We start from the raw sequence: 24,299 nt of genomic DNA, 5'->3' as shown, positions 1-24,299 counted from the left end.
TGAAAAAAATCATGTAATGATTTTGGATTACAATAATCAAATAAAATATTTTATAATTAATGCTACAATTCTTGATTGATGTATAAACAAAAGATACATAACTAAAGTCACTGAATTCAAACACAAATTTCAGATTGTTGATTTGTGAAAGTGACTTAAATCAGTGTCTCAGATCCAATAGAGTCACTGGCAGAAAACACTTTAATCCAATGAAGTTTCCATCATTCTAAATTAAGAATAATTTGTGAAATAGCTTCTAAACTAATTTATTGTATTAAGCATAAATTTATCATAACTGTGGAACTGCAATGCCTTCTCTATAGATGATTTCAGTTCTGAGAAACCAAAATTTAAATTTTGAGGTGATTTTTTTCAGCCTCAACTGGATACATTATGCAAGTCAAACTGCAGTCTGCCATTTCTAGACCATATAAGCACACTTCCTATGTTTAGGTTTCCAGCAGAAATGTTTGCACTTGTGAATTCACTATTTTTTCAGCTTATATTCTGTACTTATCAGCTACCTTTCCTTAGATACTTATTACGAAAGCCTCTGCCAAATAGCCAGAGAGATCTCTAAGAAGCAAGCAGAAACAGCAGTGTAGGAACCTAAACAAAGGTCCCTTTCTTTCAGAGCACCTGGACTAATGCTTTTATGCTGAACTGAAAAAATGAAGTGCAAATCACTTCTGGCTATTAGGATGCGCTGAACCCAGAGGTGTCTGCCTTTCCCCAGTAGAAATGTATCGTTTGTTCACAATGGTATAAACATCTCAGCAGTTGTTTCAGAGGGAAGCGCAGAATGAAGTTGAATACTGTCCTGTCACTAATTATCCCAGAAGGAAGGTCCTTCTAAATAGATAAGTCAGTGACAGAAGCTCTACATTTAAATCCATCCCGCAGAGATTTGGAGTACGCACAAGAGTAAATAGAAATTGGACTATGTACTATTCCCATACTCAAAAGCTGTTTTCTGTACTTGTATTGTTACAGTACAGCATTGTTACAGTACAGCACCATTCAGTTTCTCCACAGGGATAAAAACATATCATGGAGGAATTTCCATCACAGTAGATCAAAATCTAACGTATGGTACATGAGAAAGATGAGAACTAGTGGAACAGGGGATATCTAATCACACCAGCAGCAAGCTGCTCCTCATTTAAATGAAGGCAGGCACAGAAGTCAGCAGCAGTGGGTGCTCCTGTACCTGCTATAAGCTGCTACACCCATGGCTCTGCATGCCCTGGTGCACCCAAGGCCCTAGCAGTGCATGCCCGTGGGGGTCCCTTGCTTCATGGGATGGAAGCGCTGCTTCCCCCAAGCCACCCGGCATCCCACGTCAGCGGTGCAGCAGGCCCCCAGACCTCATTTGTTCAATCAGGCCTGTGCTGGCTCAGAGCAGAGGCCCCATTGTCACAACACCAGGCCCATCAATAACTTGCACCGAGACAATTCCTGTTAAGAGTTTATTTATAGGCAGGGCAGACCTTTAAATATCCGGGAGATAGGCCAAATGCCATAACAGAGCCTTTTCCTTCTCTCATTCCACAAAGTGGCACCCAGCAATCACCGGTCAGTAAAAGATATTAATGAGGTGTTGTTTCCTGGTCACAGAGCAGCCGAGAGAGAGGCCAAGGACATTCCCTCTCCTGTAATACCACAGCAGTGGCACCTAAGCGCAGGGGCTAGGGGCTGCAATGAAGCATTACTAATGTGCTCAGCAGCTTAGGTATTAAGTTCACTAAAGTATAAAAAAGGCATGGAAAGAACACGTAGGCAAAATGTAATGGATAGCCACAGGTGGGAGGAAAAATCAGCTTTGAATTCTCCCTAGAATAATTTCTTGCATAAGACTTTATATAAGCTGACAGCCTTTCACGTTCTCATAATAGGATCCCAAAAATCACTGGCAAGGTTTGTAGCCTCTGGTAAAAATGGACCCAAGGCCACAGCCAGCTGCTACCACATTGTTTCCCTGGGAAAACAGAAACAGCCACTTTTGGGTGGGGTGGGAGCAGAACTTGGAGAGCGTGTGGGATTCTGCACCCCCCCACGAGGTTGGTTTACAAGCCAGCTCACCTAGAGGGGCACCTCGCCCCTTGTTTGGATAACAGCTATGCAGGCAGGGGCTGGAAGGAAAGCTCACCTTGATCAAAGCCTCTTTGGAGTCCTGGCTTTTATAAAAAGCAAAAAAAAAAAAAAAAAAAAGCCACAAGCTCTCTGCCTCCTGGAATTGCCACGCTGCAATAGCACAAGCACAGGCACAACCAGCCAGCACCGAGGCACCTTGCTAAGCTAGCAGTGTGTGTGTGAGCATGCACTTACCTGCCAACAGCCCGAGAGAAGCCTGAGCTCAAACAGAATACCCAGCGATGAAAGGAAAAATCGTGAAGCCTGTCCAGCTTTTGCCATTTGAGAACATTTTTGCTCCAGGGTGCTTTAATACATTTCAAAACAACCAGCTGTTTTATGCACAAGACCTCTGCTCAGCGTGTCATTTCAAACAAAGTCAGAGGCACAGCAGCAGGCAAAGGTAGTGCTGGGCTAATACCCATCTCATTTTTTTCATTACTTTGAACCATATGCCCAACTGAAGCAGCAGGGAGACCGTAAGAACAATGTAATTTCAGAGCAGTGCCCGAGGGACTCGTCATCTGACATTCAGCAGTGCCAGAACTCCCAGTCCAGCCAGGCCAGGTGCATTTCCTAACTTTGCCTCCCTACTCTCTCCCAGGGTGAGCACCATATCCCTAAATACTTAAAATTCTCAGCACGGAAAAGCAAAGCCCTTCTTTGACAAATAAAAAAATAAAAAAAATAAAGTGCCACAATTTTTTAATCTAACCTTGTCTTAGGGGCCTTCAGCTTCTAAGTGATCAGGATTGGAAAGCTGAATATCATATACTCTTAAGAGATTTGGGTATATGTATTAAGTAAAGAATACAAAGAAAGTAAAAAATATCCTCACTGGACAGGCATATATGCAGAAGGACATAGGCAATATGCAGAAGGTTACAGGAAGAAATCAGACTGAGTATTTTTCTAGTGCTTTCTGAAAAAAAAAAATATATATATATATATATGTGTGTACCTCTTTCTTTGCATAAAGAACAACTGTGATAACAGAATCTCTTAACCAAAGCCACTATCAAACAGCAAGGAGAAACAAAACCTCTCCTGGAAAGAACCTGCTGAACAACCCCATTTTGAAGGGCAGTGAGGAACAATCTCTACACACAAGCTGAATCCCCAGGCATGAAACAGGACAGAACGAAGACAGAAGGCTTTTAGAAATGTTCCAAGTGGTCCTCACAAAGTCAGTAGGTCCATTTACATCACCATTTCATACTTCTGTTAGGGAATATTATTTACTCTTTTATAACAGACTATTGCAGATTTCTGGAAAGCTTGTCCGGCTTCATCCAAATCAGCTTCTAGAAGGGCTTAAACACTTTGACAAGCCAATGCATCTTATTTCTGAGCCTTCAAAAATTACCAGCAAAGAAGTACTCTCGACCCTCATCAGGATTTTGAAATGCCAAAATGGAAGAGAATGGTTAACTTTGGATAGACAGGTTGTTGTTAGCTTGAACCTGGCTGTTTAACCCACATGGCAAGGGAAGGAGAGGTCCCCATTTAACAATTACAGCAAAGATGTTGGAAGATCCTGAGTAGCAGCTTTTTCTTCCCTTCTCTACTGTAGCTGAATGTCTTTCTCTACTCTCCGATTCCTTTAACAGTCAGGTAAAATGGATACAATTCCACGCATTACACAGAAGATGTGACAAAACAAGTGCATTCCTTTATGCATAAAGCGCTGTTCACGTGTTCACTTGTTCACACTGCAACTGTACCAAGCAGGCTTGATCTCTCATCATCATATTGAGGGAAATGGAAAAAAATTCCTCTGGAGCAGGTCAACCCTATAGTGAAAAGTGCCTTAGAAGTATCTAGAAAAACAGCATAAATCACTCAGTTCATTCAGGAATAAGATCTTGATGTGGCTGAGCAGGAAAATGTATTGTTTTTATTGCTCTGCCCAAATCAAATGACTTGCCCCTATTTTCTAACATGGAAATTAGAATCACCCAAGTGTACCCCAATCCAGTCACGTTGATTTTCAATGAGAGCTGTGATCCCTCATCAATCTGTAATGCTTTCAACATGTTCACCCCCCAAAAATCTAACCTGGGGAAATAGACTTCACACAACAAAAGCAAACCCACTGCTAGGTTTGCCATAGTCCCACTGTGCACAGCCCTTAGAAGCAGCCCAGAGATCCCACTTGTGTCCAGTACTGCAGGGTCTGACATGCAGACAGACCCTGTTGCTCTGTGGTACGTTATTCACACCTTTGTCTGCACCAGGTAGTTCAGCCACTGGCAGTAAATTTGGCTACAAAGTGGTAGCACTGGCAGGCTGGTGTCAGTGCTCGTGTACAGTCCGGTCCAATTTCAAGCACAAATGAACTACATCTCAGTAGGTTTTGGCAGCATACCAAGCAGCGAACAGTCCAAGCCTGTGGAAAGTCTTGCAATCGTGCCCTACCAGTGCAAGAAGCAAAGGAGTTCAGGACTCTGTATTTTACATATGTGCCTGTAAACCAGACTTAAAAAACAGCATAGAAATAAAACTGGAAAGGAGATGCTCCTCAACAGTCAGCTGCTAAAAAGAGGAGTTTTCATACCGAGACATTGTTACTTGAAATTAAGGCCTTGCAAAACCAGCCCTGGCAGTCATTTCTGTTTCATTCTAAGAGACTGGCACTTCATCTCTGGCTCGTACACCCTGCTGATTTTTAACCACCTCTGTTCTGCTTCACCAGCTTCAGGCCTCGCTGGGCTCCAGCTAGAGCTACCCACACAGAGGGAGCAAAGTGGAGGAAGCCTTAAAGGCACATCATCAGGATCATGAATGTACAAAACCTTATTCTCACCTGTTCAAACTCTAGTCCCCTTCCCTCTACTGTGAAGATACCTAAGCAAGGATGTGCCCAAAGTCAGCTGAAACTGGATTGCTGCAATGGCAAGCTTTGCTGAAGGCAAATGTGCTTTAGCAGTTTTTCATGCCAGGAAGGAGCAGCAGACCATCTGACCCGACCTTCCTGAGAGGAAGATTCCTCCTTCTACCTTGCAGTGAAGTACTGGCAGGCCAGGGCAGGTCCCAGATCAGTCTCTCCAGTCCCTGACTGGGAAGAATAAGGGATGGTCACAGCTGACCAACACTCTCGTTTTTTTTCCTCACAACAAAAGCAGGCAACTCAGGTTGCCCTTGACATTCATTTTATTAGGCTGCATTTCCCCAAGGCAACTAAGCCTCTAAATCTCTGACATTTCCTCCTCTTCTCTCCTCCCTCCAATACTTCTGCCTGGGGAGAGGAGGTTTAATACTTGCCTGCCAATTTCCTCTCTCTGCAATCTCTGTTTCCCCCCGTTCTTCACACTTGCTAAACGTAGGTTTAAGGCCCTGGGTCTATGACACACCTTTCAACCTTTTCTTTCCCTAAGGTAATGTTTACATCACCAAACAGAGAATAAGCAATAGGTGAACACGTAAGTCATTAAAGACTGTGGCTTACTTGAACTAGATTGCAGCTACCTCCAGCCACTTCCCCCTACATTGTTCCCTGAAAGCACCATGTTCCCTCCCCTTTTCTTTGTACTTACCCACTCCGGACCAAGGCAGTGAGTCCTTGGAGAAGAATGGCACAGCAGAACTGCAACATTGCCCATGCTCACGTCACAAGCTGCCTACATTAGGTCTGAAGGAAGGGTGGGGGGGGTAGCAGCAGCCTCCATGACCCACCTGTCTCACCTCACTCACAGGAGAAGCAAAAGGGCACTCAGGAGCCTAGAGAGTTGGCAGAGCTTCGGACCTCAACCCCATCAAATTGATTTTCAATGAGAGCTGTGCTCCCTTCATGAAGAAGATACAGAGGAATGAGATATATTTAGTTAGAGGGCACAGAAGGAGAGATCAGATGGGAGCACGAGAGTGCTTAAAGGCTGAATAACAAATCATGATTGTGAGGCTCAACCAAGTTGCTGCCACAAGGATCAAGGTACAAATTCAGAGACAGAGATGAAGATTTTGCTAACTTCCCAGCTCTGGTTCCCCATGAGGGGACTCCTGCAGTTCTGCAAGGAGCACCAGATTTGCACATCTCCTGTGGGCTTCATTGCCAAACAATAAAACCATCCATACAAGTCATAGAATCACAGAAGGGTTTAGGTTGAAAGGGACCTTAAAGTCCTTCCAGTTCCAGCCCCCCTGCTATGGGCAGGGACATCTCCCACCAGACCATGTTGCCCAAAGCCCCATCCAGCCTGGCCTTGAACACTTCCAGCATTGAAATAGGCACAGCAAATGTATATATAGACCAAATGCTTCTCTAAACAATAGGTGGATGAAGGAGATTTATCTGCAAAATAATTCCTCCTAGTTGAATATGAAACAAGCTGCTGGTAATATTGCATTCTGATTGATAAATCGGTTTTGCAGGTCTCCATAATAATAAAGGAATGTGACAAAGTCTGGGCAGCATAACCTGAGCATCCCTCCAGCCTGGACCAAAATATAGGCACTCTCCCATCTCTGGTTACTCCTTTTAAAAACCACTGCTAATTGCCACTGAAAAATGATATTACTAACTCAAGGTGAGAGTTTGGCTTCTACTTACTTTACATTAGTTGTTTCCTAGTTGTTTCTTTGAGACTGAGGCTGTAGACCTTATCTTACTTCTAATTGAACAACAAAGCCTTATCCCCTGACAGAGCAGAGGACTCCAGCAAAGAGAAGCAGTGCCTAGCGGCTATAACACCCTCTCCACAGCCTATTTGAGGAACAGTGCACTGCTACAGCACTACTTCTCTATTCTGCCAGACCTGTTTCCCCTTTTAGAATGAGGGGTCCCAGTTATAGTTTCTAATATTCTTACAACTTTTTGAGAACCTCAGGAAAGAAACACTGTGCAAAAGCATTATTGCTACTCAAAATGAATCTGCTGGTTGCAGATGGCGAAAGGAGGTAAAATAGCTCAGCTCGCAGGTGGACTGACAACAAGAAGAGCTAGAGCAAGGTAAGGACTGGGATAAATAGGGCAGTCCTTGATTTTCCTAACTAGGTACAAACAGCTGACACCTGTCCTATCTAGTTTGGGGCTGCATCAATACCTGCTTAGTTCAGAAGTACAAACTGCTCTATCAAGCAGAGATTAGGTCATCTATTGCTATGCATGCCTGTATATTATAAAGTCAGTAGCCTTTTCATTCCACATATTAAACAGGGCCTAGGCAGCCTGCTCTAGATGGCCCTGCTTAAGCAGAGGGATTGGACCCGATGGCCTCCGGAGATCCCTTCCAACCTCAACCATTCTGTGATTCTGTGAAAACAGCTGCTTATCTCAAAGAACGGTAATATTTTGGGATGGAAGAAATAAGTATCATAGGTCAATAAGTAAGCTAGTGCACATACAGCAAAGTGATAGTCTGAAGCTAGACCTGGCACAAACAGGTGGCCTTACTGGCCACTGGGACGTGGTTAATTTGGGGTGGTTTTGTTTATGGGAGGAAAGTGAGGGCAGTCAGCAGGTTTGGTGTGCTTTGCTAGATTGTGCAGAGTGCTGCACATTGGGCCACACTGAACCATAGGAGAGGGATAAAGTGGCCCGTGGCCATGCCAAAATCAGCTGAATTAAGTGCAAGAAATGTGACAGCCATGGGAGGGAGCTCTTAATTTATTGCTGTCATAGACACGTGGGGTTTTCTGCAGCCCTTAGCGAGAGATAAAAGTAGTTTGCAAAGGAAAAGTGAAACAGCATTTAACAGCCACAGCTTGTTCTTTGAAATTACAAAGTATAAAATGAAAGCTAATCTGGGGGGCAGCGGGGAGGAATTTTCCCATCTTGCCTCCCACATTGCATCACTCACTGCAGTGAGCTCAGGTGAATAATATAGACTGGTGCATTTGTCTAACACAGGCTTTCATACTCATAGTGATGCTGAGGGGAAAAACCCAGAGAACGCATAAACCCCAAGGATTCTTTCAGAAAGTTCTGAGCGGAACATTATCAAGAGTAGGTGTCTGCTGCAGGCCCGTGCGAGCTGAGTTCGTTTTTCCTCACCCCTGTCATTTAAGCCTTCATTTGCACTGCGACCCTCCCATTGATACTGGCTTACCGAGGAAATGGCTAAGGAAAGATGGAAGCCAAATGAAAGGAAAGCACTTCTCAGTCTGTGTCAGTGTAAAGGTACAACTGCACAAGCACCAAGTCTCATTTTGTAGAGCAGATGATGGTCAAGTGCTATGAGCAGTTTTAAGAAATATTTTAACACTTCATAGAACAGGATGTGGCCCAAAATTGTCAGATTATAGTAACCAGCATGAAGAAAGGCAATGCACCTCACCAGCAGTGTGGTTAGAAAGTGTGACAGTTCTTCATCTGAGAGATTAAGTAAAAAAGTACCCCTTATAATAGCTATGCCTGTTATAATTCTTTTGAATTTTGAAGGAAGGAAAAAAAAATCCTCATTAAAAAGAAATCCCCTGAATTTCTCCTGCAAAAATTCTGAAGTGGTCCCTTCCTTCTTTCTTCTCCCCTTTGCTTTATTGTTTTTATTTTTTTCCTCTTCTCCTCCTCTCCTGGAAGCCATAACTGCAAATTAAAATCTAGCAAGTTTGTTAAATTCTGTCATAGAACCTCATGAAGGTTTTGTTATTAAAAACACTTATAACTACTTTTTTAAACAAATGAAATCACCTATGTGGGGAAAAACAGAAGAAATAAATCCCAAGGATTCCCTTTTACAAAGTTCAGAGAAGGTAGCCTTTTCAAAAAATAATTCATCTGCCTTCCCTTTACTTTTAATACGCTGACCAATTTCAACTGATGTTAAAAGAAAGAAATCCCTACAAGCTTTGCAAAAGAGTAGTCTCTGAATAGAGAGAAAGACTCAACACAGTGCCTCCACCATGGGGAAACGCCAGAAGAATAAGGGCATGCACTGCTTGGCAGCAGTCCAGTCAGCACACATGAATTGGACAGCCACAGGACAGCAGAGAGCATGTAGGGTTTTCTTTGGCTGGTGAAAACACATGCCAAGGAGTTAGAATAATTCTTTGGTGGAAACAAGAGGAGTTAGCAGATAAGGGACTGAAAGTTGAATCTAAGCATCCTGGTTCTGCTTATTGTTTTTCTGTCAGGAACCTGTCACTTTGTTTGTGATGCTCTTTTTATATAGCCCTCAACTCCAAATGCTAAAATAGTTACAAACTGCAAAAATTATTCCCTGACAATGATAAGAAAAACCCTGCATTCTTGTAAATAATACTACACACACAACAGATGAGATTGAGACATATAAATATCACTGATCTGTGTTTTTATATCTCTTCTCCCCAACAATCTTAGTTCTTCAACGTATTCTCTGTGGTGACCATCACGGAGCAAAGGAATTTGAGCTCGTAGCAATTGGCCAAGCAGCTCTTTCCAGAGTGTGAGATACAGTAGAGGAAACCGTCCACACTGAGAAAACATAAGAATTTGAGTTTCTTCAGTTTTCTGAGGAAAGCTCAGGTTTATCCAGAAGCAAGATATTGGTTCTGATTTATCCCCAGTGTCCACAGACATAGATACCTGTGGTCAGACAAGTATATTTATTTTTCACTCAAAAGCTTTGACTCTTCTCCTGAAGATTTACAGAGTAAGACATGGTTCCCACACCCTTGATCCTACAGATAAGACACACATGGGAGAAAAAAAAAAAAAAAAAGCTAATCAAAATCTCCATTGTCTGTTTTACTTGAGAACTGAGGAGGAGAAAGAAGAAAAAAAAAAAAGAAAAAAAAAAGGAAGAAAAAACTATTAGGATGATCTGAGAATATTCTATGAATTCCCAGAAAAAAATAGTATAATTCTATAAAGGTATTTAAATAGGGTACATGCTGAAACAGGAGTCACAGTCACCTTTACGATTCTCTGCAGCTATAGCTTTGCATGGTGTTCAGTTAGCTTGCTGGTATGGATTTCATGAAGAACTGTAACATACAAGATCAACTAAGGTTACAAAGTTGGGGATCAGAGACTTCTTCTTGGAAACTCTTGGGTGACTGTAAAACTGCTCATTTATAAACATGCTGAAAGAAATGAAAGACTTCTTCTGTATGGAAGCATGCATTTAAGCTGACTTAAAACAGGAGCAAAACAGGAGCATGACTTCATTCAGCTGCCTTCGTATGTTTGGTTCAAGGTCCCTTTCAAACCAAATCATTCTCAGTCTAATTTTACATATCTGGAAGCTTCAAGTTGGATGCCTGAGGGAAAGATTTTGTAACAACTTCTTATTTAAGAGCACACGCTACATCAGGAGAGGAACGTGTTAGCAGGAGGAAGGAAAAGCTGGCAACATAGTACTGGAAACAGATGGCCTACAAGCAAAAACTCTAATATGATTAAGAGAAAGCATTGTTAATATGGTTACATTTCAAAAGGAAGAGTTCTGCCAAAACCAGCACAAAACAGACTAGTTATTAAAGATGTGATTTAACTGATCAAATTTGATCAAAAGTCACTGCCTCTGAGCTGTGACCACTGAGCATGTGTTTATTTCCACTCCGTTTCAGTGTGAATGAAAAAGACTGAACGCAGATTACCATTTCCAGGTGAGGGGCAGAAGCTTCCTAAAACATGCTAATGCTGTCATCAGCTGTTACCTGACCATATTTCAATGCAACAACCCAACAAAAAAAAAACAAAACAACAGACTACTGAAGTGGGTCACTGTTTTCAGTGGGTCTTTATTATACACCTAATTTGGACTGTTTAGCAGAGATTAATCCTCATGTGAGTTTAAGAGTAAATACTTCAACTTGTGCTGAACTATGGAGCAAGACCTGACAATCCTAGTGGAAAGGCACAACATAAATTTGAAACCAATTTCAATAAGAAAGTGAAATTAAATGCCAGAAATACCTATGAAATCAGCATAAAATCTGAGACCAAAAGTGATGAAAAAGAGAGGAAAGAAGGAGGGGAGGAGTGAAATCATGTGGAAATCACAACTGGATGTCATTTGTCAGTATTTTTTTAACCAATTCTCCAACTGTTAAGAAACAATGCAACACCAAAATATATTAGGGTCAGATTCATCATACCTAATATACTTGCTTACTGCATTCAGCATAAGACGTGTATATTGGATCTTCAGTTAACAGAAACATATCTCCTGATGCTAATATCTCCCACCCTAAAAACAGTAGCTTGAGATACATATGTTCCTGAAAGAGGGTATTTTTCTGTACGGACAGTAGGTTGGTTGGTCAAGATTTAATGAGCTCAATAAGAATTAAAACTGGAACAAACATTTCTTATCAGCTTCAGGCCTGAAGAAGGAAGGGTGGAAAGAGAGAGAATACACAAATGAATTTCAGGCAGCAGTTCAACAGATACAAAATGCCACAACTGCTGCGGTCACTGTGCACGTACTCAAGTACAGCATCGGACAACGTATCCCAGAACACGAGACAAGTAACCTGGAAGAGTGAAAGTAGCCTGCACACTGTATAATACTTGAATCTGCCCTGAATTAAGTCAGGTGTTGTTTTGTTATGCTGTTCGGTAGGACAGGATCTGCAGATCATACAGAAATCTTGCAGGTTTCAAAGATAATTCTAATGAAATGGTCTTACCTATCTTAGAATTATAGAACAGTTTGGGTTGGAAGTGACCTTAAAGATCATCTAGTTCCAACCCTCCTGCCATGGGAAGGGATGCCACCCATCGGACCTCATAGCTATGCATTAGACCATACAATAGTGTAATGCCAGAAAACGTATCATCTGCTCAGAAGAGAAGATGAAGAAATAGAGAATGAGATGGTAATATGGAAAACTGATGGTAAGCACAACCTACTTGAATTAAAAGTAGAGATGAAGGAAAAGTATTTTCTTTATTTACTATTCCAAAGTACACTGGAAATTGAAGGCTACCTTTTGAAAACAAGCTCATTAAAAATGTAATTTCAGTAATTTGTTTTTCAGTCACATACCTGTAGTAAAAGTAGACTGAGGGAGATGGCCTATTGAAACAGCATGCTAATAAACAGCAGCGAAAAAAAGGCCAATAATAAGCACATGATTATAGCTTTACATTAGGAGTTTTAAGAACAATTTGTAGCATTTTCTATTATGTAAGTAAAGAGGAAAGAGTATACATACTCACAGAGAAAAGATAAAGGCAACAAAATCTTTTCCTTACTGGGATATCTAGTCCAGCTTTTTCAAAACCATGCATGTAAACTGAGGTTCTTCATGTTTCCTCTTAAAGACATTGGATGCCCTGATGATGATTGGATGACCAGATACTGAAAATCTTCAAGTTCAAGGGGCTGCAGAATATTCACTGAAGACACCCATTTCTAGGAGTATATAATTTACTTATTTGTAAAGACCTTGGCCCATCGTTTTGAAAGCTAACTACAGTATGAGAAGGTGCAATACTTCAGACTCTTTACCGTGGTGAGGAAATTCTGATATCAGGCCCAACATGCTGCCCCGTGCATATTCTTTTTCCTTCAGCAGGTTTGCTGACATGAAGCAGGGTATGTACAATAATTATTTCAGTTTAAATGACCTGACCTTATTAAAAACTAAGAAAGTGATTGCATTCATCAGTTGGTTAGGAGCCGTACTGGCAGAGCAGGCTCTGACTTTGCCTCCTGCTGTGCGTGATAACTCTCACATACCCCTTTCACCCCTCTAAACCCCAGTTGCTTTATTTGTGAAATGGAGGCAGGCTGGTCCACACAAACAGGGGCTAAAGGGCTTAGAAGAGCCCTTGAGCGTCTCAAGCAGGAGTTTGCTGTTGCTCTCCTGGGGCTGTTTAATCTGCATTGTTGCAACTGCTAGCAAAGCAAGCATGGTAAACAATGAATGTTTTACAGCCAGTACTCTTCGGAAGAGGGACTAGAGATTACGTCTCCCTTCTTCCACATGAGAGTCTGACCCAGCTGCACAGTGTCTTCTTCGTATCCGTTAATATTTACTAACTCGTTCTATTCAAAATATGCATCATTTCAGACTGAAAAGTCAGTTTCTTACAACCTTGAACCCAAAATACTTTATTGTGAAGGAAATGAAGGCTGTGGGGTCAAGTATCATTAGGCAAAGTTTCAAACTGGCTGTCCATCATCTTGAACAAGTTCTTTCACTTAAACAGAGTGAGAGAGAGAGACAGCAGAGAGCAGCATGCCCCTCATATCCTGCCAGCTGCATTCTAGGAGAGTAACTCGAGCAACACTCCAGGAAAGGCCTCAGGGCTGCAGATCCCAATGAGAAGCAAGGTTGTTCCCACAACACCAAATCCCATCTCTTCCGTATTTCTTACTAGACACTTCCTAATGCTTTGGGCACGCTGTAGGTGGTGGGTTCTCTCCCCACATTGTATAGGAAGCCTGGGAGTCAAACTCAAAGCCTTTGTTTTTTTGTAGATCAGTAGGCTTCAAATGTTAGGTACTGACACACCTACACATCCGTACCTGCCCTATCCACTGTATGTACCTGCTCCCTGTAGGCACTAAGGGCACATTTTAACCGAGAGGTATGGCAGAGAAGGGCAGTTGTCATGGCACGCAAAGCAGCAGACCTGTAGACGAGAGCTTGGAAAGCATCATGGTCCAGTTAATCATCTTTATCCACAATTCAGACTATACAATCAAGTAACTACAAAATCATACTATCCATTTCAACTGTGGCTTTACCACACGCTACAAATGATCATTTCACTCCAGCACGCTTCCAAAACATACTATGATAAGTGAACCACACAAGAGTCAGCCAAGTGGCAGCCAAAAGGCAGCTTCACATAAGAACAGCCCTAGAGACCACAGCAAATGAGAACTATGAAGACAGAAAAAACTTGCCACAAAGCAATTTTTCCACCCTGCATCAAGAACAGTGAAAAACCGAAGAAGCAACAGACTTTCTAACACCACCTCAGGGATCAACCTACAAACTGCAGGAGATTCTGTGAGAAGGACTGACTTTTTCTGAGTTGGCTCATGCTCAATACAGCTGGCAACCCTTTTGCTCAAAGCTGTGGATACTGTAACAGTGAATATACACGTGTACCATACCAGTGAGGAGAAGCGGGGGACCATCTTTTGTCCTAACAGGGAGAAAATTTCTTTCATCAATGACAGGGCTGCTGTCTTGCATCCCAAAGCTGCCACATACCAACAAGTTGGAATATCTCATTCAGAGAGTTATTTCAGGCAGTGTTCGGCAATGCTTGGACAAAGACGTAACATTAAATTTCCTAGTAGCACTGCTAAGGTCAGTACAACTACTCCCCTGTGTGGCATTAGACATGGACTTTAGGTATTTTGGGTTGAAGCTTTGGCTTCAAAACTAAGGGTCTAGTTTTCTATTTTAGTGCAACTTACGTTGGCATTACAAGTGGATTTAACAGCCAAACAAAGCAGCAAGTACCTTATGCCTGCTTACAGTCTACTTTTCCCCTACTCTTCTCCAGTTTGCATGTCATACATAAGATGAAAGAATCAAACCACAAGGAACAAATAACATGCATATATGTATAAGTAAACCAAGTAGCATGTTCTCTAACTGTAAGAGCTACAGACTATTACTGGGGTTACAGATCACCCACTACAGCCTAGGAGCCAAGTATCTGAGCTCAGTTCTTAGCTCCATCTAATTTTCCTGAGCAATCGCTGGGAAGTGACTTCCATATGCTGTACTTCCCCGTGTAAAGCAATTTATATTGATGCTATAAAAAATTTCCAAAGCTGGAAGTAACCTGCTGAGATGAGGCCTGGAAGTCAGAGCAGATTCCCATTTGCTTCAGGATTGCACTGACATCTACTCTATACCACTGCCTTACTAGCTCATGCATCAGACAGCTTAGTGATCACCTATTCATACAAGGCCCAGCTGGGCCTAGCAAAGCAGGGATTTTTCTACTGGGCATGAGGGGATATTTCTCCTGAGAGGCTCCAGACAATGATGCCAGCTCAGGTGCTGCTAAATGTGTTCACTGGAGTTCCACAACTTGCTTGGGAAATATTTGCTGGTGCAAAACCCAAAACCACTGTCATGTAACAATGATGTCCAGTAACCCAGACCAGTCCAGCAACCTCCCTTCTTTGTACTAGAGAGACCACAGCATAAAATGAACCTCTTATCTGTGAAACCACAGTATTTTAGTTATATACGACTAGCACAAGGGCTAGTGGATCTGGCTCTATAAATAAAAGAATGTTACCCTCTCCCAGCACGTTAGTGATATCAGCTTTGGCCATAAATCACAGAGAAAACAGAAGTTTTGACAAGTTCTACCACACATAGGAAATGGGACTGACAGCCCTCCAAAGCTTTTGGGAGATCATTTTCTGTGTGTATGTGGTGGTGGTGGTGGTGTTTTTGTGTGTGTGTTCAAGCACATATTTTTATGGATAATACAAAGTCAAATGAGATCCTCTTTGGTGTAGGAGATATTTGAATTAATTTTGTACATCTGTATGCAACTTAAAAAAAACAGATCTTAAATATTGAGGGAAAAAAAGAAAAAAGAAAAAAGGAAAAAAACAATCAAACCTTTTTTTTTTTTTCCACAATTGAAGATAACTACATATTAGATCTAATTGCTCCCAGAGATTCTAGTTTGTATCATTTTGATTTGTTTCAGGTGAAAGTTAAATGTTTGACATGATCAGGACTCTTTTGGGCGTGGAATCTCTACAGAGATATTCCAAAGCTCTCTAGGACATGGTGCTGGGCAACTGGCTGTAGGAGACCCTGCCTGAGCAGGGGGAGTTGGACCAGATGACCTCCAAAGGTCCCTTCCAACCTCAGCCATTCTGTGATTCTGTGAAAGCTACATGTTAAGTTGCACGTTCAAGTGACCAACAATCTATAGCTACTATGGAAAACGCCATTTTTTTTCCTGTTTCCATCATCTATTAGCTCACAACTCCCCTTTCAAGTGGTCCATTGGTCAAAGGGGTAACTCTGAATGTTATTCTCCTCTGTGGTGGGACTTAGCTGCAGTTCTGTAGCTCGAGGTGTGAAAGGACAGGAACACTTATTAAAGGTTTCCACTACAGAACAAGAGCTCTCACTTTTTGCAGCTTGAAATAAACCTAACTTGCAACAAAGAAGCAAGTGCAACCACAAGCAGGGTTTGAGCAGGAAAAGCCTTCACAGGGGGGCTAGTAAAGAATGGGTGGGGAGAAGGAGGTGGTTCTGTCACCAGAAAAAGTACTGCCACTCAATTTTTTCCACTGACAGTCAACCCCACCATGACGCCCCAATAAGCGAGCACAAGAACTGACCACTGAGTGACAATATATAAGCTCTGTGAAAGGGGGCTCACGATAACCACTTTCTTCTCTGCCTTGACAAAGAAGCCACCAGCAATGAAGCTCTATACTGCAGTTATACTGGTCATCTTCTGGCTTGGTGTCTTCACCGTGCACACAGCAAAAGGTAAGTTTGCAACCTAAGAGGAAGACAGGATTTGCTCCGTGTTGTACTAGTGCGCTGTCGCATTCAGGCAGGATTCATTCTCAGAGCTGATTCATAAGATCACACTTGCGAGAAACCAAGATCAGAACTACAAGAAAGGCAGCTATAGCATGAGGGAATTTATGGGAGATCTCATCTGATGTCTTATCAATTAGTGCTTGGCTTCTGCCTTAACGCAAAGAGAATTTCTATGCCTTAGTACTCTTACAGGGTTTTTGTGCCTTATTATCTCTCAAAATTGTGGAAGCTTGAAGATGCGACATCTTTTAATCTCACTGGTGCCATATGCATTAACAACATTTTTATACATTATTTCTTGAATCAGCTTCATATTTATTCTTTTCCTTTAAATAGGTGTACTACTTTTTTTTTTTTTTAATGTGTCCTTCTGAAACCATAAAGCCTTTATCAACTGAATGTCCCCAGTTGTTAGAAGTTCTTCCAGTTCTGTAGCGCATATTACCCACATGCTTGTTTCTAGACAAATATTTTGGATACAGACAGGCAAACTAAGAACAAAAAGTGTAAAGGAAAGCAAGGGATCTATACAAGGTTTTCTCTCTTCTACTGATTTCATACAATTTAATATCTTGTTTAAGAACATTTATGAGCACTGAAATGAACCATGTTTGTTAGCCATGTTTCAAGAGGGGTTGTATTGTAGTGACGTTTATGACTTTTGGATTAACCCACTTGCATCTTGTAGAAGACCTACATGTAGAACATACACACAAACACGTACACTTATAATCAGCTTTACGCAAACAAGCTGATAAAAATCACAGAAAACACTCATATGCAAGTCATATGCAAACCCACAAAAACATGCAGATATAAACACCCAGAAAAGGCATCTTCACAAAACCACACCAAAACCAAACTAAGACCTGCTAAGCATTCACAAGATTATGTAGCTACATGCTGAGTACTTTGTCTTAGTACCCCTATAGCTGGATCATGCTACATTTTCATAGATTGACTAGTGCTACTGCTGTCCATCGAAGCAATGTGCCTTAGTACCACAGACTGGCACTTTGTACTGCCATGCTCCAGGATGCCTGATTTGTCATAAATATTACCCAAGCCTGAAACATTATGTTGGGATGGTGTGCAAGGGATAGAAAAAGGATTAGAAGGAGGAATGACAAAGGATAGGAGAAGAATGGGAAAAAAGGGTAGTTATAGGTGCAGATTTTGTGCCAGCGAAAACTTTGGTTTTGTTGCCAGGTTTACAGAAGCTCTGCTAGTATTCCTTGTGTGCATTTCCTGGAAATGGCTTAGTAGAAGAGAATATTTTCAGGGATACTAAGGATTGTTTGACTATCTTTGAACTCTTTAACATCACATTTTGAAAAAACAATTTGAGCAATGCAGTACTTACACTGAATCTCAAGAAAATATATGGCATTGCACGTGACTAATACAAGTTCAGAAGAGATATTCCTTCAGGCAATGAAAATCCCAAGAATTAGCAGCTCTGCCAGTACCCATGCACTGGCCATGCCACAGCTTCTGCAGAGGCCGAAGTGCGTTTACTTCAGCTATTGCAACTGCTTCAAACAAAGAAAAACTCTCAGATAATGAGATTATGTGAAGCAGGTTTTGTACTTAGCAAATTGTACCTGAGCAGCTCTTGGACTTCAAGACACTTTCTCTATAAATTCCTCTAAAATAAACCTCAGAATACAGCAGCGTTCTGTTTGTCCTCATCGCACCTTCCCAAACCTGTCTTTGAAAGCTGGGGGAAAAACAGAAATTATCAAGCAAAGGCTTCCAGTAATATATACGTACACTCCATCTCACTTAAATGAGCTGCCATTTTTCATTATTACTACGCAACATGACAGTTGCACAAAGAATTTTATATTGATGCTGCCTCCTTATTAATTTCCATTGCATTTCCTTGAAACATATCTAAATGATGAAGAAAATATAGGATTAGGTAGCACTCCACTACCCATAACACTAGACTTGTAGCAAGAGTATGCAAATACTAGGCATTCTGCCAGTTAAATCTATATTTCCAGTGTTTTTTGTTGCTGTTTTTTAGGCTAGCTTTGGATGCCCAGTGTGAGACAAGTAGCCTTGCTTTCCTTTCCTTTGTGCGGAAAGTAGGGGCAATTATATTGATCCACATTTAGATAACATTTTGAAATCTACCTAGTAAAGGTGCATTACTCCATATGGGCACTTATGTGCACATGATACAGACCTAATCATGATGATACCAATGAAACTTCAGAGATAGTCTCACAAAACACACCTTGAGCTCTTTTGTATAATTAGTATTCTGGCTGCACATCTCATGAGACACCCCAGTTCTAACCATAGCTGGAAATCATCTGGAATTTGTAATTTAAAAGCAGTTTTTACGGTTAAATGTGAATATAGTACTGACCACCTTTTTCTCTGTTTACTTTTCTCCTTGTAGGAAGCGTTGGAAGTCAACCAATGCGCAAATTTGCTTGTGTTACTCTATCTACACAGAAACTGGACATCAGACAGCTTGTCAACTATGAAAAGCAACAAGTTCCATTAAATGCTGTCATGTAAGTATCTGGCACAGTGTCCACTTTCAGACTCACCTATGCAAACAAGCTACCATCAAAAGGAAAATGGCATCAGAAGACACTTCAAAGCCCAACTTGCTAAATCAGGCTAGTTCAAGTCACCCTTCCAGTTCCCACAAGAAACAGTAAATCAGCAACTGAGGAGGTGAGGGAGACAAAGGGGAGATCCTGGAGAGCCTGAACACATGTTGTTCACGAATGCTGGTAAAAGGCTCACTGAAGTTACATCTTTCTGCCCAGAAAGTTGAAGAAATCTCAGTGAGGGGGTAGGGTAAAGCCAGAAGCCCAGTACACTCAGCCAAGGGGAAAGATCACGTGAAAGAGTTTGCATTAACTATGACTTCTGCTAGGAGACGTTTGGTCTCTTGATTTCACGAGCACATGCTTTTTAATCAAATCTGGGACCTGCTCCTTTTTCTTAATTGAATATCACCATATATGCATATGACCATATATGCTACATACATACCTATGCCACGGATATGGAACTGATGTTACTATGCACTGTTATACCAAGTAACTATTACAAACTCAAGCATGTGATATGGTTTTACCATACAGGTCCTCATGCTCTGCATAAAAGTAGCACTTCAAGCCTGGCTTTGTAGGCCAGAATTTAATTGCTGTCTGACTTTTTCTTCCTGCAGGTTTATCACCGCAAAAGGTATCAAGATCTGCGTACACCCTGATCAGAAATGGGTGCAGGTTGCTATGAAGAGAATAGACCAAAAACGTACTGCCAAAAAAAAATAACCCTGTCCCAGGCAAGCATCTAAGACCAACAAAATGGAATCATCATCAGTGCTGCACATACCAGGGAAGAAAGCCTTAGTATCTGCTTGTAGTCCTTGTTGGCAATAAATTCTCTGAACAAACATGAACTCATCAGAATCTATTCGTCACTGGCTGAATATCTGCTGACTTAATTTTATAGCTGGACTCTGTTACACTGTTTATTTTCCGAAGTGCTTGTCAATATTTATTTACAACTGAATGTAGGTATCTTCTCTTCCTTGCTGTCCTGACCCATACAGTATTTGAGGGTGAACGGCAGATTGTTTCACATGCTATAGAATAGATTACCTCTCACAGAGATGGATAAGTATACACTTCTGTGATGATGGAGGTCAATGTTCTGCATTGAGTGCTGGGTTTCAGGAGGTTCTATATAATTGTATGGTTACTCATACCTATATAAACTGTAAGAAAGATAATATAATGCTTCGGGCTATAGCCTGATCAGTGCAGTATTTAAGAAGGGGATCTTCGGGCCTTTTATTTTTATATGTAGTATTGCACTATTAGCTTTGACTTTAGTCTCGGGCCCATGTGATGTATGGATACTTTCACCAAGGGATGACCTGGGGTAATTCAGGATAACTTTAAGAACGCAACCCTATTCAGACTTGTACTTTGGAAGACTTGTCCTATTCACTGACTTCTGTGAAGTTGCTTTCACCTTCATTCGGGACAGAATTGAAAAAATATATTTTGTTTTGTTTTTCCCCTTTGTTTTTCGTTGAATAAGCAAGAATGAACCATAGCTGGAGTCTTTACTTCACGAACTCATACTTAGTTCTCTCGGGCAGGGAATTTGTATATGTATATGTAAATGTCTCTTACATTTTTAAACTTGATAAATTCTACTAATAGTAAGTTTTGGATTTTAATAAAGCTACTATGAGCCTGGAATCAAATGGTACGTCTGCTTGTACATAACGCAGATGAAAACTATTGAAACAGGTACTAAGATGACAGCACAAATTGGAGACCTTTTGAGCAAATCAGCTAGAGCTGACACTACTTCCAACTCATGACTCAGATTGTCATCAAACAATCAGATGCTGGGCTGAAATACACCAGATTCAATGGTAAAACCCCTCAGTTCAGACAATCTTTCTTCAAAAGTTTAGGTACTGTCAGTCACCCTAGGGATGTGTGAAGCCTGTCACATTATCAGAAGTAGATACAGAAGAGCTCTCAATAGAGAGAGACAACTCCTGGTGTTTGGGGAACTTGAGGGGTGGAGGAGAAGTATAGGCACAGGTACTCCAGGAATAAACCTTCTCTTGTACTACCCACACGTATGTAGTCAGCATTATCTAAAATATGGGCTTTTCATTACAGATAACATCTTGGTGATGCATGTGAAATTATAACACTTTCAAACTATCCTACAGAAATAAAATCGTATTTCTCTAAAAGCCAGTCTTTACAGTTCCCTGCCCTCGTCTAATTTGCAGGCCAAATTTGACTCTTGGGACTCATGTTTTATCATGGCTTTAGTCTTGCATAGGGAAACTCATTTAGTTTTCACTATCCAAGAGAGAAGGTTTTAAAGCAGTGCTACTGCTCAGGCATGGAAGAGAAGGATGGCTGTATATGTTACACTACAAGCCAAGACAGGCTGATGAGCCTTCATTATGTGGAGCAACACCTTCTTGCTGAAATTGTCGACAGCTACAACTAGAAAAAAATAGATGTTACAACAACCTTGCTAAAAAGAGTTCCAAAGGAAGAAAGAAACACTGAGATGTTTCTGGAATATGACAATTTACAAATCACTGTTCATTCATTTTAACTGAACACCCCAGACCCTCATGTTATAGATAACAGAAACAATTCTGTTCCTTTCAGCATCATCACAATACTAGCAGGCTACAAAAACAGGTCACCTATAAAAGCATTTCTATGGTAATTTATCTCAGAAGAATACTATCAGCTCCCACTGATCATAGAATCATTAAGGTTGGAAAAGACCTCCAAGATCATGTTGTCCAACCATTCCCTACCACCAATATCACCTACTAAACCACATCCCTAAGCACCACGTCCAACCTTTCCTTAAACAACCCCAGGGATCAAATTCATCCTGGACCAGAACTTACTAAAAAGTTGCTTTTGGCAACTTTTGCTCATACTCAGTAGTACCTTATCCTGGAATTAATCTTGCTGAAGTGAATAGGCATTTTTTTAATTAGGAGAATCACAACCTGAGGATGTATTAATTAAACATCACATAGCAGTTAATATTTTATACCTGCCTATCATCATCACAGTTCATAAAGTGATTAATAATAGTTTCTAAGAATGAATCATCCTACTTAATTATTGCATCTTGCTTGGTATACGTTGCAAGATCTGTAATGATCCCTCTGCCCTTCCTGCAAGTTTATTGTGGGTGGCCAGTACATACAACATCTCTTCCTACTCAGCCATTAAACCCCAGGGACTTTCCTGTCCTTCCCTTCCCATTCCTTACCCCAGTCCTTAGCACAGTCCCAGCTGTGTGCTATTTTTGTCATCTCTAGCTGTGTATAACCTGGAGGCTTATATGTAATAGTACTGCTCCTGCCGAGCACTTTTCCCTGAGGCTCTCCAACTGCTTTAAAAAGAATGGAAAATATTATTGAAACCTGCTTTACACACACTCACTAAAGGCAAGTGCAAAATGAAGAACTAGAGTGCTGCTGCTGTGATGGAGGCAAGTAAGAACCCCAGTCTCAGTCTCCATAACATCCTTGGGAAACATCTCACTTAGAAAATAGAAGGCTCCAGGGTATGTTTGAAGATCTGGGGCTGTGGTTGCACTGATGTCCTCCTTGCACCTGGCTGCCCACCCATTTCTTCTCCAAATGAAGTAAAGAACAGGGGGCTCAAGGTGACTGCTTCCCTTCCCAGTTCATCTTCTGTGAGACTGTGGCCTGTAATACAAACATTAATTTTCTTTGACTCCTTTTGTACAATCGGTGGTTCCTGTTGCCAGAAAGGACTCTCCAAATATACGTGGCAGATCAGTGGGCAACAGTATTTGAAAAAATCATCCATCTCTCATTTGCCATACAGAGTTTCTGAAGGGTCTGAAAGGATGTGCTGCGTATAGACCTTTAGCACCAGAGAAAGACAGCAGAGAGCACAGCAGACAAACCCTCAACTACTGTAAACATTCATAGCTTCGCTATATTTAGAGATAGACAGGACACACTATCCCTTTGTGCACAGCAGCTTTTTGCATTAAAAAAAATACTTCCTGGGCAACAAATTATGTAACTGCAGCTGTACTATTTTCTCTGTTTGTTTATAATTAAGGAACTAGAAAGTTAGATTTACAATAATCAGCTTTTGCTGAAACCATTATTAACCATTAACTCAATCCCAAACCCCCTGTGATGAGCTGGGATATTCCTTGATTTCTACATGCCTCCTGACTCCACCATTTGTGGATTACTTTACACTGGAGGTTTTCATTAATCAATCATATTTTAACAGGTTGTTCAAGACCCTACATGGGAAGGAGAAAATGGAAGAGGACTGGGTACCTCTGTACAAATATTAATGCATCAGTGATGCTATTTTGACAAATATTGTTCCATGGCATGAAAAGTAAGGCATGTTAATTCAGCAAATACAAATACTTTCCTTCTCTCACCCCTGCAGAGTAATGCACTGGGAAAGCTAAACCTTGTATTTTAAATAGCAAAAGAATTAGTTACTTCACCCACGTTATTGAGGTTTGCTGCCAAAGATACTGATTCAAATTTTATGGCAAGCCAGTACAGTAGAAGGTAAGGGGAAAGGTAGGGAAATAACGTAAGAAAAGAGTGGCTTGGATTTGTTACAGAGAGAAGTGGTATGAGGTAGCTGCATTAAGCCCTTATTAAGTCTTTAAACAGCTCACTTGCTCCCTTATTACCTTTGTTTTGTATCACGTGTGCTAGAGCAAGTCTCTAATCACCTTGGGGCAACAGAGGCCCAAAAGATGTGCCATGAACCCGGAGGCCCTAAGCTATACTCGCACTAGCAAGTCTCTAGGAATCAACAAATGGAAAACATCTGAAATCACTATAATGCAAATGGTCATCAGTAATTCAGAATCCAAGTTTCAGCTGAGCATTTGATTTGCATCCATGGATAAGACTGGTAGTGCTATGATGAGTGACATCACGGGTGCACGCTTGAGTAAGCCCATCTGCTCTCTAGGCATATCTAAGCCTCTTCTTGCAGAAATACTTGACCTCTTCTGAGGGCACTCTTCTGATTCTCTTTACTGCCTGCTACGATGCCTGTGCACTTACCAAGAGCTATTTATGCCTGCTGTTTCCCACTCCATCCTATCCAGCCGCCCTTACCCTCAACTTGTACTTTGATTTAGGACGTCTGAGAACAAGGGAACAAACCTGCCAGGAC

At 41.3% G+C, this 24,299-nt stretch overlaps 1 protein-coding gene and 1 long non-coding RNA gene across 2 annotated transcripts in view; one reads left to right on the top strand and one right to left on the bottom strand.

Moving 5' to 3' along the window:
- The window catches only part of LOC136789688 (uncharacterized), a 291,948-nt gene that overhangs the window by 187,185 nt on the left and 80,464 nt on the right, over window positions 1-24,299 (bottom strand). The gene's annotated exons all lie outside the window — the stretch shown is intronic.
- LOC106038263 (lymphotactin-like) lies at window positions 16,294-20,809 on the top strand. Its single transcript, XM_013184641.3, has 3 exons — window positions 16,294-16,503; window positions 18,974-19,091; window positions 19,760-20,809. The coding sequence occupies exons 1-3, from the start codon at window positions 16,434-16,436 to the stop codon at window positions 19,863-19,865; spliced, it is 294 nt and encodes a 97-aa protein (XP_013040095.1). The 5' UTR covers window positions 16,294-16,433; the 3' UTR covers window positions 19,866-20,809.

The sequence above is a fragment of the Anser cygnoides genome, chromosome 1, assembly GCF_040182565.1.
Source record: "Anser cygnoides isolate HZ-2024a breed goose chromosome 1, Taihu_goose_T2T_genome, whole genome shotgun sequence".
Lineage (NCBI taxonomy): Eukaryota > Metazoa > Chordata > Aves > Anseriformes > Anatidae > Anser > Anser cygnoides.
The sequence above is the reverse complement of the archived record's forward strand: the minus strand, read 5'-3'. Positions and strand labels throughout refer to the sequence as shown.